At 39.2% G+C, this 14,927-nt stretch overlaps 1 protein-coding gene across 1 annotated transcript in view; it reads left to right on the top strand.

Annotated features, from left to right (window-relative positions):
* The window catches only part of SLC26A8 (solute carrier family 26 member 8), a gene marked incomplete at both ends in the record, with an annotated part of 66,274 nt that extends 53,339 nt beyond the window's left edge, over positions 1 to 12,935 (top strand). The window contains 5 exons of the mRNA XM_084259227.1: positions 37 to 165; positions 3,023 to 3,394; positions 7,244 to 7,298; positions 7,397 to 7,581; positions 12,639 to 12,935. Of these exons, the coding sequence (XP_084115353.1) occupies positions 37 to 165; positions 3,023 to 3,394; positions 7,244 to 7,298; positions 7,397 to 7,581; positions 12,639 to 12,935 (1,038 nt within the window). The remainder of the gene's footprint in view (positions 1 to 36; positions 166 to 3,022; positions 3,395 to 7,243; positions 7,299 to 7,396; positions 7,582 to 12,638) is intronic.
* Between the last annotated feature and the right edge of the window lie 1,992 nt (positions 12,936 to 14,927).

Here is a 14,927-nt window from a genome sequence, read left to right on the forward strand (position 1 = left end):
CCCCATTTGAAGGAGACTCCTCTGATACTTTTCCAGATTGAAATGAAAAGGGTGCCTCTTAAAGAAGAAGAAATTTTCAGACTGTTCAATCCAGGCCATCACTTCCAGAGGGACCACATTTGGAGATGTTACTGCAACTGTGATGAACTGGAGCCACTGCCCAGGGTTAGTGATCCCTCTTCTTTTCTGTACTTCTCTCCACATTTTATGAAGAAGTGCACTAGTAGCTTTTTTAAAAAGTAAACAGAAAGAACATCAATCCCCCCACCTCAGGAATGTTGACATTTAGATGGACTGGAGATACTCAGAAATGAAAGATTTCTACTCAGAAATGAAAACATAGGTTCCCCTTTGAGGCTGACATCTTGACCTGAAAGTAGGTGGGAGGAAATTCCTTTGAGTCCCTATGATGACTGTGATTTCTGACTGCAAAGCATATGTTCTGCCTTTTGAGGTTGTCAGTAATTCCTCGTGGTACCTATTTTCCTAACCTTTAGCTGCTAGGCTTTAGATTTCTGAAATCAAGTGACTTTGGGATTGGATTCTATTTTTTTGTACTAATTTACTTATCTTTAACTGAAGTGACATGAGGACCTAGTGTCACACGGGGTGACATTAGGTATTACCACCATAGTGCAGCCACCACAGACCATTGTGCTTCCTTCTCTCTTTGTGCTTACCCTTCCTTCCCTTGGTGCTTCAGTTCTATAGTCAGCTCTCAAGGGTTAGTTTTAAGCATTAGTTACTTTATATTCCACATATGAGTGACACCATCCAGTATTTTCCTTTCTCCTTCTGACTTATTTCTCTTAACATTATAGGGTTGTATTCTAATTCCATCTAATGCAGAGTCAAGGGGGCTGGGATTCATAAGGGTCTGCCAGGGTCTCCTGATGTCTGCCTGTGATCAAGGAAATGATGAGGGAGTGAGGGACAGAAAAAGGGTAAACATAAATAAGGATTTTGTAGCATCCCAAGGTTATTTTAGCTGATAACTAACTTGAACTTGGTCTAAATAGTCCCTTTCCTTAGAACAAGGTTGCTCATTTCTGGTTTTGGACCTTTCATCCAATCTACACCTACAACCTGGAGAGACTGCAGAGAGAGAGCAAAACAGAGATTTACTCACACAGTCAGATGCCTCTCCTCCTCTTCCTCACACAGGCAGCAACAAACACTCTGGTTCCTATATGCCCTAGTAGAGAGGAGGTTCTGCAGAGCTCCTCAAAATGTTAGCTTTCCTGCCAAGAGGACAGAATTAACAACATACCTCATTTTTGCTTTGTATCCACATGCACTGTATACTGTGGAGGATGATTACAGGACAGCCGCACATTGAAGTCAAATAGGATCATCTAGTATTTATTCAGCACCTTCTGTATGTCCAGAGCTATAAGAAAGGGAAAAGAACTTTAAAGGGCCTCTAGCTTTAGGTTATTACCTTCTTCATTTTCCTTTTTTTTTTTATTGTAATTTAAAAAAATTGCCAATATACACATTATTTCCTGCTACAAATATTATTTTTTTAGCTTCACCATTTTTGAGTAAACGTTTCAGTAGTGTTAAGTACATTCACAATGTTGTGCAATCATCACCACCACCTATCTCCAGAACTTTTTCATCTAACAAAACTAGAACTCTGTACCCATTAACAACTCCGCATCTCCCCCTCTTCCCAGCCCCTGGCAACTACTATTCTACTTTCTGTTCTATGAATTTGACTATTCCATATATCTCACAGAAGCAAAATCATAACAGTATTTGTCTTTTTTTGTGACTGGCTTACTTCACTTAGCATAACATTCATCCAGGTTGTTCTTTTAAGAGAATGCTTTTTTTCCCTGGAAAAAAACATACACATATAGAGACAAGTATAATGAGTATATATGCCCACCACTGCCTTAAGGCTTATCATTCCATATTCACTCTTGTTTCATTACATTTCCACCCACCGGTAACCCCTTGAAATCACAGGAATATTTTTAAGCGATTCATGAAGTTTTAAATCAAACCAAGGAGCGAGCGCTCTAATAATGTGACACATAAAGCTATGGTTGTATTTTATCAGTCCTAAAAACATACATTTTTCCACATCTATGATATTTGGATGCATTGTGCAATTGAAGGCGTTATTATACTTTAACCTACAGAATTTTTTTCTTGATGGTGCAAAAAAAAGTCATCCATCTTATAATTGACAAATAGGATAGTAACGGGTACCATATCTTTGTGTCCTAAATTGTGTGCTTAGATTGTAACAACTCTTACACTTCAGGTAAAGCAAGCTTGACATGACCTCAAAAAGTCAGGGACAGTTCAGTGTAGCAATGGACTTGAACTGGGCAGTAAAGAGAAATTTGGATGAATCCTCATCCTTTTTACATTTGCCTAACAATTCTTGTTCAGATATGTTGTTTATCCCTTGAATGGATGCATGCCCTCGCCCCAGGTAGACTCCTGGGTTGCAGGACAAGTTGGCATTCACCTCTTGCATGCCATTGCATTCAGAATGCTTAATACTGTCCTTAAATTGTGGCAGGCACCCCAGGCCCATTAGGAACATGACAGGAGTTAAAGCCCTGTTCAAATAATTTTCTTAAGAAAGTCTGACCAAAGACTATTGCACCAATAAAAGATGGAGGTATTGAGAAAAGAAACTGATGGATGCAGTATTTCAAAGTATCGGTAGGCACTGGAGACTACATAGAACCCAGGAATGAGGGAAAGGAATCCATCAAAGGTGATCTTCAGCGTGGCTCACTAGGATAATGATGTCATTGATGCACACCGGGAAGCTGGAAGGGGGGATATTGAGTGGCGAGGATAAGGAAAGATGAATGTAGTTCTTAGACAAGAGCTTGAAGAGACAGAGGTCCAAGTCAACAGTGTACAGTACCTAGAGTGGGGGGACATCCCTAAGAGGGAGAGAAAGTGAATGAATAGATAGAAACAGCACAGTTGCAAGTATTTCCAGACCTTGCTTGAGTTTTATCACAGTCCTCCCCTAACACTGTTGTTCCAGATTGTCTACACAGAACGATTTGAAAGTAAACTGGGCCATGATACATCCTCCATTAACCTGATCCGCTGCTCACGTTTGGAAAGCATAAACATGAGCGAATCTTCGTCTGAAAGACAAATACCATTCACAGTATCTTCCATGTCCCGGAGAATTCCAGAGCAAAACTATGAGGATGTGGAGGACCTTTGGTTTCCTAATAATGTCTCTGGAAAGAGCTCGATTCCACTTTCTGCTCCAAATGAAAGTTTGATCAGGGACACAGCACTCGCCCCTTACTCAAGCATAACTGTTCAATCTGCCACCCACACCATCATCTTGGATTTTACCATGGTGCATTATGTGGATTCACGGGCTTCAGTCATATTAAGACAGGTGAGTACTGGGAAGGCTTTAACAATAGCTCTGATCCCCTCTCACCCCCACCAGCCCAACCCCATACCGATTGAATCCTGTTAGTTATGAATCAGCTTCTATGTGATTCCTAGATGACTAGAAATTGGAAACGAAAGACAGTTTAAGGTCAAGCAAAATAAAAACAAAATGAACCAACTTTAATTTATGAACTGGAGTTGGTTCCCTAAACATAGCAAATCTTTTTTTTAAGATTTATTTATTTATGCATACAAGAACTGGGGTTCAGGCCAGAGATGCGGGGGGGGGGGGGGAGAGGATTCACCAGAGACAGACGAAGGACAGAACAGGCAGACTGACTGAAATACACTGCTGAGGGGAAGAGTGGGTGAGACAGGAGAGGTCTGCCTCAACATGTGGGTTGCTCCCTGCCTCGGCCAGGGATCGAACTCAAGGGATCGCCCCTTACTCAAGCATAACTCAAGCAGAGGCTGCGGATTGCTTCATAGTGTGGTGCCACCATGGAGGCCCTGACTACAAATATTTTCAAGGAATAGGATCGAATGCTACAAAAAAAAAAAAAAATCACCAAAAATTCTCCCGTTTAGCTAGTTGAGCTACACATTGTAAAAGGCACTTAGGTTTGAAGAGGTTGTGATGAATTAGCACCCCATGCCTGAGGCTGCCTCTTCCAGTACCTGGAGAAACTTCCCCATTCCCTTTTCATTTCTTGCATCTTTGGGTAAAAAGAGCAAGGAAGGGTTTCCCTTCAAAAATTGCATCCTTGAATCCTGATTTCCTTCCTACTTTCAGTTTTCTTTGACAGTTTTCATTTTTTTCCTTCTTATACAAAAGAAATAGTTCAGATACACAAATAACCATATTGGTTTGATTGTTTAATGTTTCATAAGTATTATATCTTTGTTCAGCCAGTTTAGTTCAGTTCATAGCTCTCTATCTCCTGCTTACTCCTGTTGAAACATCTGGAACACTCACTTCCAAATTCTGACTGCATCCTCCTTTTTCTTGAGATATGTCATTCAGCTAACTTTCCCTCTTCCCTCTTCAGATCCTAAAGGATTCTGAAGGAATAGGAGTTCCTCTTAAGTGAGTCCAACTCCCCTTCATTCTGAGTTTCTTTTAGCACAAAGAATTGAGAATGGTGGTCCAGGATCTGGGCTCTGTCCTGGCTTTACTGCTCTCGCTGCCTTGAACCAAAGGCAACTTACTAAATTGCAAGGGTCTTGGCTTCCTTGACTAAAATAAGAGCCTTAGAAGAGATCAATGTGATTAATGTGAGATCAATGAGCTCTTTTCCTCTCACCCCATTTTCAGACTTAAATATACTTGATCATGTCTTTTGGTAATTTCTTTTTTTTTTTTTTAGTGATTTTTTTTTTTTAGATTTATTTATTTATTTATATAAGCACTGGGTTCAGTCAGAAGCGTGGGAGGGTGAGAGAGTTCACCAGAGCTGGAGTGGGAAACAGAACAGGCAGACTGATGAAATACACTGCTGAGGGGAGCAGCAGGCGGCAGGAGAGGTCTGTCGCGCCATGTGGGACCCTCGCTAGTGGCCGGGAATCGAACCGGCACTGCAGAGGCTGCAGGCAGCTTCACAGCCCAGTGCTCAACTGCTGTGCCAGCAGGGGAGGCCCTCTTTTGGGCATTTTTATCTTCAGTCATTCCCTGGACTGTGTTCACTTTCTCTCTTTCTCTCTCTCTCTCTCTCTCTCTCTCTCTTTCTCTCTCTCTCTCTCTCTCTCTCTTTAAGATTTTATTTATTTATTTTTGCATAGAAGAATCCTCTGGCCAATCCTATATAGTTGAATGCCTACGATATGCCAGACTGAGTTGGGCACATTTATATTCACTATCTCATTTAATTTTCACAACAGCTCTGAGAGACCTCCATATATCGCTCTAAGAGTTCTAGACTCGGGCCTCCCCCATGGTGCAGCGGGTTGAGCACAGCACTATGAAGCTGTCCGCAGCCTCTGCAGTGCCGGTTCAATTCCCGGCCAGCCAGGGAGATTCCCACATGGCACAGCAGACCTCTCCTGTCTCGCCTGCTGCTTCCCTCAGCAGTGTATTTCAGTCTGCCTGTTCTGCAACCCAATCTGTCTCTGGTGAGTCCTCTCACCCCCCCACCCCCACACCTCTGGCCTTTACCCCAGTTCTTGTATGCATAAAATAAATCTTTAAAAAAAATAAGGGTTCTAGGCTCATAGCTAGAATGTGGCCAGTCTATCATTGGAACTTAAAGTATCTGATTTTATGTTACTCTTCTCCCTGTTCTATAGGACCATTGTGCCGCCCTCCTTCTCCGTCTGCTCTCTTGCCTTCCTTTTTCTGTGGCAGCACCTTGTCTTCCCATCCTTAGCACAACCCATCCATACTTGACCTATTTTGATCACTTTCCCTCCTATTCCAACGTGGAAGCAGTACCAGACACTTTCAGTTTACAGCTTTCAGAGTTCATACAGCACTTTCACACCTTAAAAATACAGATCTTGCTATGAGTGAGACCATCCGATATTTTTCTTTTTCTTTCTGGCTTATTTCACTGAACATGATCCCTTTCAGCTCCATCCATGTTGCTGCGAATGACATGAGTTTATCTTTTTTGATTGCTGAGTAATATTCCATTGTGTATATGTACCACATCTTCTTGATCCAGCTGGGGGGGAGGGGAGGAGGGATTAGGGTCAAAATAAGGGGGGTGGAAATTGTATGGGGACTACAACCAAGATGAAAATGCATACATTGTGCAAAAATGAAAAATGATGTAAAAAAATATATAAAATAAAACAAATGTAAATTATCAAAAAATACAGGTCTTTTCATTCCTTTTGTGATTGTTCTATTCAGCCTTATTGGGGGGAAATTGGTCTGTTTCATTGACTTTAAAATTGAAAATTTAAACCTACTTTAAAAAAATCTCAGCAATTGTTCTTATTAGAAACAAGCACTCAGTTTAAGCTTCTTGATTTATGGGATTTCACACTCCCATTGCTTGTCATGTAGAGTCTGTCCATCGTGGCTCCTTACCATATGACTTTATGACTTAGCATATGATCAATCACTTTCTTGTTTCCTTTTGGTAGTGGAATAAGTACAGACTTGTCTCTTTTATTTGTTTCTTCTGACATTTTAACTTAGTGCCCAGGATTAGCGTCCACTCAATCCTAGAATATTAAAGTTAGCATCGATTTGCTTTGAGATGAACTTCAAGATTTTTTTCCCTGTGTAATTATATTGCATATATATTCACTGAAATAAACATAAAGTCAGTGTCTGATGTTTAACACCCAGATACCAAATAGCTGATATTTTACGGCAGTCTAATGCAAATTTGCAGAAAAACTCTGAATATAAACATCAGGGTTCCTGACTTCCATTCCCTACTTTAGCACTTGGCTATCTCTAGGCCACATTTTGCCTCCTCTGCTCAGTGAATTCCAGATATAAGGGGGTCACATGCAAATACTAAACAATAATACCAAGACACAATTATTCCTTAGACTCTCCAGTGTGTTCCCATCACACCAATGCATGTATCTTAGTGCCGTCTGTACATGAACATTATCTCTTTATGGAAACTGCGTCCCCCTTTGAGAGCAGAGGCAATCCTCCCTCTCACTTCCCACCCACAGAGACCATCTGATTCTCTTTATATTTCTAGCACTTAAGACATTTTCTGGCATATAGAAGGTCACCCATCAAATGTTTGTAAAGTCGAACTGGAATGCAAAGGTATATATACCCCAGGACAAGCAAGTGACCAAAGGGGTGTTAAAACTCAGCTAATCAGAATTCCTTTGCTGGTGAATGTGCAGATCTTTAACACTGATTTACTCTCCCCCACAGATGTGCAATGCTTTCCAAAACGCCAACATTTTGGTGCTCATTGCAGGGTGTCACTGTGAGTATCCTTCACCCTATGAGAGGGCTGTGTTTGCACCCTGGACGCTCTCCTCCTCAGGTGTCTAACCCTGTGTGTGTTCTGGGTTTGGTTTGTAGCTTCTTTGGTCAGGTCATTTGAGAGGAATGATTTCTTTGATGCTGGCATCACCAAGGCCCAGATGTTCCTCTCCGTCCACGACGCTGTGCTGTTTGCCTTGTCAAGGAAGTTTGCAGACTATTCTGAGTTAAGCTTGGATGAATCTGAGACAGTGATACAGGAAACCTACTCAGAAAAAGACCAGGTTGGATGATATGAACTATTGGGGGAGGGGAAGGCGGGAGGTAAAGTGGGGACACGTCTGACTAGATAGAGATGAGTTTTTGAATATGGTTATGCTAGACTTTGAGGTATTGAAATACTCCCTTATCTCTTAGTAAATAGCAGTGGACCTGAATCCCAAGTTTCCTCATTGTCATCGCATCTGGGTGACATTCAGGACCCATTCCTAACTAAAGAGAGGGTTACCCAAACCAGCCTACGCCTCAAGGATCTTTTTTCCAGCAAGCTTGGTTACAGTTGCAATGCCAATTATGAAATATTTCAATATAAATATTGCATATTTGAATATAGAGTACTAAATACTTCAAATATCTCCTCTAGATATACCTATAAAATCCATCCAAAGGAGGAATAAAAACAATGATGAATTAGCATTATTTACATTGTGAGTAATATGAGATTTATTCAACCTGACCAAATGCAAAGGAGAATGATGAATAAGTCAGAATTTTTAGCCATTTGAATACCAAGTAAAGACCTGGGCATTATTTCAATGTTTTCAAATCAGTATCTGCGAAGGTTAAAAGCTTCCTAACTAAGGGAAAATTAAAGCAGATGGGCACCAAAACATTGTCTACTGACTAGAATTTATTTTTACATTTTTTTTTAATCATCGAAGTCGCCCTATGTGGTAAGCAATTTTCTAAACTTTTTAAATTAAATCCCTGACTCTTTGACTTAATATTCTTTGACTCAATATGTTTAATTTTTTGTGATAAGGCAAGTATTACAGAGTAATAAGTGTTTGAAAAAAAAAACAAACTTGGAGAAGTAAAAAATATCCAAGTTTGTAAAACATGGCCTTTTTCTTTTTTGAAGTAATGTGTTACAAAGTATTTCCCTTGCCTTGGTGAGAAGACTCACAGGTTATATGCTTTGGCTTATTCATAACAACTTTTTCCCTGATTGCAAGATTTGAACATATTTTTTCTATTTTGCTCTATAATCTATTCCATTTACAAAATCAAAGCATCACAAAACCTTTCAGTTGGAAGAATTTTCAGAGTTCATCCAATCCCTCCGCACCTGGAGCAAGAATTCTCTTAACTTTTCTAACCATATGACCTCCTGCTTATGCTTGGCAATGTCCAGTACTCTCAAATTTGAGTATACATCACAGTCACTAAAATATGCTGTTAAAACACTAACTGCTGTGCCCCTCTTGATTACTGATTCAGCAGGTCTGAGGTGGGATCTGAGAATCTGCATTGCTAACAAGTTACCAGGTTAAGCTGAGGGTACCAGCACAAGCACATGTTGAAAGCTACTGCCTCACATACTCAACACCCATCATTCACTAGCAAAGTTTAGTATGCCTAGTATTCTTTGGGTATGTGCCAGACATTGTATTTGGAAATGTTTGTACAAGTAATTTGAGGCCTGAGATGAACTTTTTCTTCCAGAAAGAACTTGATTGTCTTGCCAGATATCTGGAGGTACTAACATTCCAGGGTCACTTTGATCTGATTTCAGGGCTTGAGGATTTCTAAGCCATCCAGATAATCCAAAGCCCAGTTGCAGTCAGTGGGGGCATTTACCATAGTCTTTTTCTTGGCAAGCCCTGGAATTTAATTGTGGCAGCCCTAAAACCTTAGAACTGTCAAAAGCACTACTCTGCTTGTATGTGCTTCTCAAGACCAGCAAATATTTTCTATAAAAGCCACCCCAAATACCAGATTCATCTCTCTAGATTACTACTTTTTCTAAATCTTGAACTAGTAGTTCTTCATGATCTTCTTAGCTTTATGGAACCTTCAAGAATAAGTTTTTTAAATATTTGCACAGTTCATCTAGTCCTCAATGGATGGATTGGTGTAAATTATGTAGTCTGCTTATAGTGGAAGTATATATATTTTGTTTATTATGATACATTTGACACATTTGTTTTTTCATATTATATAGTCACTCCTATATTAATCTTTCCTTTTGTTATTTTTCATGTGCTTTTTGTTTAGAAGGTTCATCTCATTTAGGGAGTAAATAAAACTATATTTTCTTCTAGGTTTATATATTTTAATTTTTACATAGTATGCTCTTCAATCTAGTTAAAATGTATTTCAGTGTATGATGTTGATGAGTAATCTTTATTTTTTTAATTAAAATAGTTGACCATTTTGAGCTATCCCCTCTATTAAATAAACCTTCTTTCCCCACTGATTTGAGATGTTATTTTCATAAAATATTATATTATTATGAAAACTAAAATCTATTTCTAGCTTACTTATTCATTTCACTGTTCTGTTTAGCTTCATTATCACACTGTTTTAATTACTACTCTTGTATAATACATTTTAACATTTGGTGCAGAAGTCCTGTGTCATCAGTGCTCTATTTCAAAATTTGCTAAGACATCCTCACCAATTTATCCAGCTCTTTGAATCTCTTGTCAGGACTCCTTACAAAAACAAACCCTTTTGGAATTTTCATTAGAATTGCATTTAAAATATAAATAATTTGAGAATTGATATTTATAGTATTCATTCTTCCTCTCCAGGGACATGGACTATTTCTACACTTATTCAGTCTTTTTTTTTTTCTTTTAATTGAGGTAATAATGGGATTACTCCAATGAGGTATTACCATCATAGTATTCCCACCACCCACTCACCCATATTCTACCACCATAGACAATTGTGCTTCTTTCCCTCTTTGTTTTTACCCCTCCCCCACCCCCTAACCTCTTTGGGGGCTTCATTTCTGTAGTCAGCTCTCAAGGCTTGGTTTTTCAGCTTGTCTTTATCTGACTCTTAGTTTACCTTTATCTGACTCTTTAGTTACTTTATATTCCACATATTAGTGACACCATCCAGTATATTCAGTCTTTTTTTAACTGTTGCATTCATAGTAAGGTTCTGTGACTTTTCATATAGACAAATCTTAGGTATTTTACACTTTATGCTTTACATTTTTGTCTTAAAATGAATTTCCTTTGTAATTATAAATTTATTTTTATTTTTTAAATATTTATTTATTTATGTATACAAGATCTGGGGTACAGGCCAGAGGTGTGGGGGGTGAAAGGATTCACCAGAAACAGAGTGGGGATCAGAACAGGCAGACTCACTGAAACACACTGCTGAGGGGAGTAGCAGGTGAGTCAAGAGAGGTCTGCTGTACCATGTGGGTTGCTCCCTAGCCATGGATCGAACTCATGCTGCAGTGGCTACAGACAGCTTTAGAGGTTGCATTTTAACCCCTTGCGCCACCAGGGAGGCCCTTTATTATATATTTCTGACAATTGCTAGCATCTAAGAAAGTCATTGATTTTTATAAAATTATTCAATAACGTTTGTAAATTCTCTTACTAATTATAGGAAGTTTCACTGTTAATTCTCTTGAGTTTTGTAGAAAAACAAATATTTTCTACAAATAACAAAAACCAAATTTTCAATTGTTAGAATTCTTATTTCCATATACTATATTTTATGGCATTAACTAAACAATTTAAGTTATAGTGACAAGCCTTATCTTACTCCTGAATTTAATAAGAAATTTTTCTTATGTATCTTTATTAAGGCTGTTTTAGTAACAGTTGACTTCAAGTAGGCATTATAGTTACTATGTTTTCCTGTTTACTAATTTTCTTACCAGGACTTACATTAGGAATTGGTATCAAAAACATCTCAATTTTTTTGCCCTGGTATTTAAGATAGGGAAAACTAGAAGAGAAGCAAGTTCTATTTTAGATGTATTAAATTAAAGATGCCTAGTAAAGATCCAAGTGAAGAAGTCAAGAATGGAAGTGGATATATGAACCAGCAGATTAGAGGATGGATCATAACCAAAGAGTCATTGACACATAAATGGTAGTGAAAATTATGGGACTAAATTGCCTATGAGGAGAGTATAGATGGAGAAAAGAAGTGTCCTGGCATCAATCCCTGTGGTATACCAGCATTCAGAAGTCCAGAAGAAGAAGTAGAAGAGACAGCAAAGAGACCAGAAAGAAGCAACCAGGAAGGAGGAGGAAAAGCAAGAAAGTTCATTAATGGTGAAAGAGAAGAAAATACTTTTTTTAAAAGATTTATTTATGCATACAGAACTGGGGTACAGGCCAGAGGTGTGGTGGGTGAGAGGATTCACCAGAGACAGAGCGGGAAACAGAACAGGTAGATTGACTGAAATACACTGCTGAGGGGAGCAGCAGGCGAGTCAGGAGAGGTCTGCTGTGCCATGTGGGTAGCTCCCTGGCCAGGGGTCGAACTCGTGTTGCAGTGGCTGCAGATAACTTCATAGGCTGAATTCTAACCCCTTGCACCACCAGGGAAGACCAAAGAGAAGAAAATATTCAGTAAAGGTGCCAATTGTTAATTTTATAAAATACTGCAGCAAGGCTGATTGATGAAATCTGCTGGGCATCTGCTGTATCTCAGGCTTACTGCGTGGTTCTGAGGATATCATGATACTAGGCACTGCCTTACCTTAAGCAGCTGAGAATCTAATAAGGGATATGTATTTACAAATAAATAAAGCAATGCATTGCTGGTAGCATGATAGAGGTATGAGTGAGATATGGTTGGAACAGTAGAAAGCCAAGTAGGCACAGGGAGCAGTATAAGCAGAGGTCAATAATCAAGCATCTTTGGTGAACTGTATGGCTAGAGTAAAAGGTGGGATCAACAGAAAAAGATAAAGATTGAAAGAGTTCGGGTCATTAAGGTCCTTACATGCCCTGCCAAGGGTTGCACTGGGGGTGGAAAGATTAGATCAAGAGGACGAGATGTTTCAGAATGCTGCCAAGACTATTGCAGTTTAAATGGTTGTCCATGAAATACAGTCTACATAGAAAATCCAGAGAAATTAGAAGTTTTGCATTGATTGAGCATGAAGAATAGCAGGTAACTGAGAAACCAAAGGGTACAAAGATGAAAAGCAACTTTAGGCCAGAAATGTTTTCTCGTATTCTAGCAATCTATGATTTCTGGTACCTTAAGTCCTACTATATTCTGATATTACTTGACTGTTCAAAAAGTTAAATTTAATTGGAATTTTTAACCAATTTAATTGTATGTATTTCAGGTAGAAGACTTAAGACATCACATGGACAACAGTCCTCTAGAAATGTCCTCAAATATAAATCCAGACTTCACACTCATGGACTCAGTAACACAGCAGAAGTCAGACCTAGACATGGAGCTGGATACCAGGTTGGAGTCAGAACAAGATTCTGAAATAGACCAGTTTAATGAGATGGACCCTGAATCTGAATCCAAGCCTGAGCATGAGCCTGAATCTGAGATCAGGCCCAGGTCTTATACTTATCCTCAGAAACAACACAGATCAATCAATGCCTTCCAGATCCCCAACTTATCCTAGGACATGGTCAGTGGACAAGAGGCGTCAAAAGGTGAATTCATATCCACCCATGCGCAATGACTCTGAAGATTTCTTGGATGTAATATGAATGAGAGGTTAGATTCCCTTGGCAAATCCTCCCCACCCCACTGGGGTCACTTGGTCAGGAGACTTAGACTAATGACAAACTAGCAGTACTTGCTTTAGGCTCCACCTGCCAACTTTTTCCTTGCTCAGCCCTGCAATCTCACTCCCACATGAAAATACTAAATACCAAGAATTGTCTCTGAATTTCCTTCCCAGGCTCACCTCATTTAGCAGATTTTCTAATGAGGTATTTCCTTCTTCACAAATCCTACACCTCTGGGGGTTTTACCAGGCCACCTCTAACTTACTCCTCTCATCTCTGTTCCCCGTCTTACAAAGAGATGAGGCTCAAATAAAATATATAGCTCTAGGCTCAAATAAAATATATAGCTCTCTTATATTTGGACCCTTCCTGCACCTTCTCCCTTCTATGTATTCCATATGTCCAAGGAAATGTCAGGTGGAAGAAATTCCAAAATGGATGGACATGGTGGGAAAAAGATGAGGAAGAAGAAGAAAAAAGACTGGAGAACATTTGTATTTTACATGCAAGTTATCTTCATTCAATGATGGTGCAAACTGGGGAAAATTGGCCAGCCTGTGAGACCTGTAGAACAAGGAATTGTTAAGCTGAAAGTACTTTTACCATCACGCCAAGGTCAGGATCTAGCCTTGGTCTTCAGATTCACATTCACCATGACTTTTTCTTACAGGTTTCTAAAATACAGACAGCCTAGAATCTGTATTCTTGATGGACCAAACCTAGCTAAAATCTGTGACAGACACATATCCCTTAGGAGTTGGAAGTCAATCATAACTAGCTTGGTCCAAATCCATTCAAAAAATTTCACTTACCCCCATTTTTAAAAATCTTGTATTAAACTGCAACAAAAGGGAAATGTATATACCCAGGCAAAGGTATATTTCCCACTCAATAAACAGTACTCCTCTTGCTTGGGTACTCAATATCTCTTGCCTGTTAGAAGAAAGTCTTGTTAAAATATAGGTTTTTCATCACAGAGATAGAATGGGCATTCACTCATTCTACAAATTTACTAAGTATCTACCACATACATGGTACCTCAAACTGTGGGGTAGTTAAAGCAATATTATTCCTACTTTACACATGCATAAGCTGAGACTCAGGTAAGAGTTTTACAATTAACTCAAGTGGTCATATATAATAATTATACCCTAAAAGAGGTGGGGGCCCAGTCACAGTCACCAAGTCACCATTTATTCACTCAACACATTTATTGAACTCCTGCCATGTGCCAGGCACTGTCACAGGTGCCAAAGATATAAGAACAGAAAAAAATAATTTGAAAATTTGACAAATAGCTTGAAGATAAATTCAGGAAACTCTGAGGGCATATATCAGGATGACCTGAACTATCTTGGGCATCAACAAAATTCTTCAGCTATGACATAATATCTGGCATCTGAAGGATGAGTAGGCATTAGGCCTAAAGAAAGTTCCAATGACTACAGGGAGGGCAGAGCCAAATGTAGGAACAAAAGTGGTGACCATGGGTGAGTATAGACTCTGGGAACTCAGGGACACAGCCACATGAAGTCTAAGGGCAAGTACCATGTTACAAGGGTTCAACCAGAAACTGGGTAAAACCAGGAATGAATTTTCAGGTTGGTAGGGACAGGAACAGACATGTGTCAAAGCCAAGGAAATATTTCACATTTAAAACAGGAAACTAGGAAGTGCATGGAAAGTTCCATTTTTGTGAGCTACCTCCTCTTGCTCTAACTCTATTCTAGTCCCACATTTCCATCATAAGAATGTCTTTAAACACAGAATAGTGTTTGACACTTAAAGCAGCAAGTGCTAAAGATTAGACTTGGGTCCTTCCCTGCTTCAACTACAACATAACTAAATATTGCCTTTGATATATGATCTCAGAAAGATGTTTG

Source organism: Talpa europaea, assembly GCF_964194135.1.
Source record: "Talpa europaea genome assembly, chromosome: 2".
Lineage (NCBI taxonomy): Eukaryota > Metazoa > Chordata > Mammalia > Eulipotyphla > Talpidae > Talpa > Talpa europaea.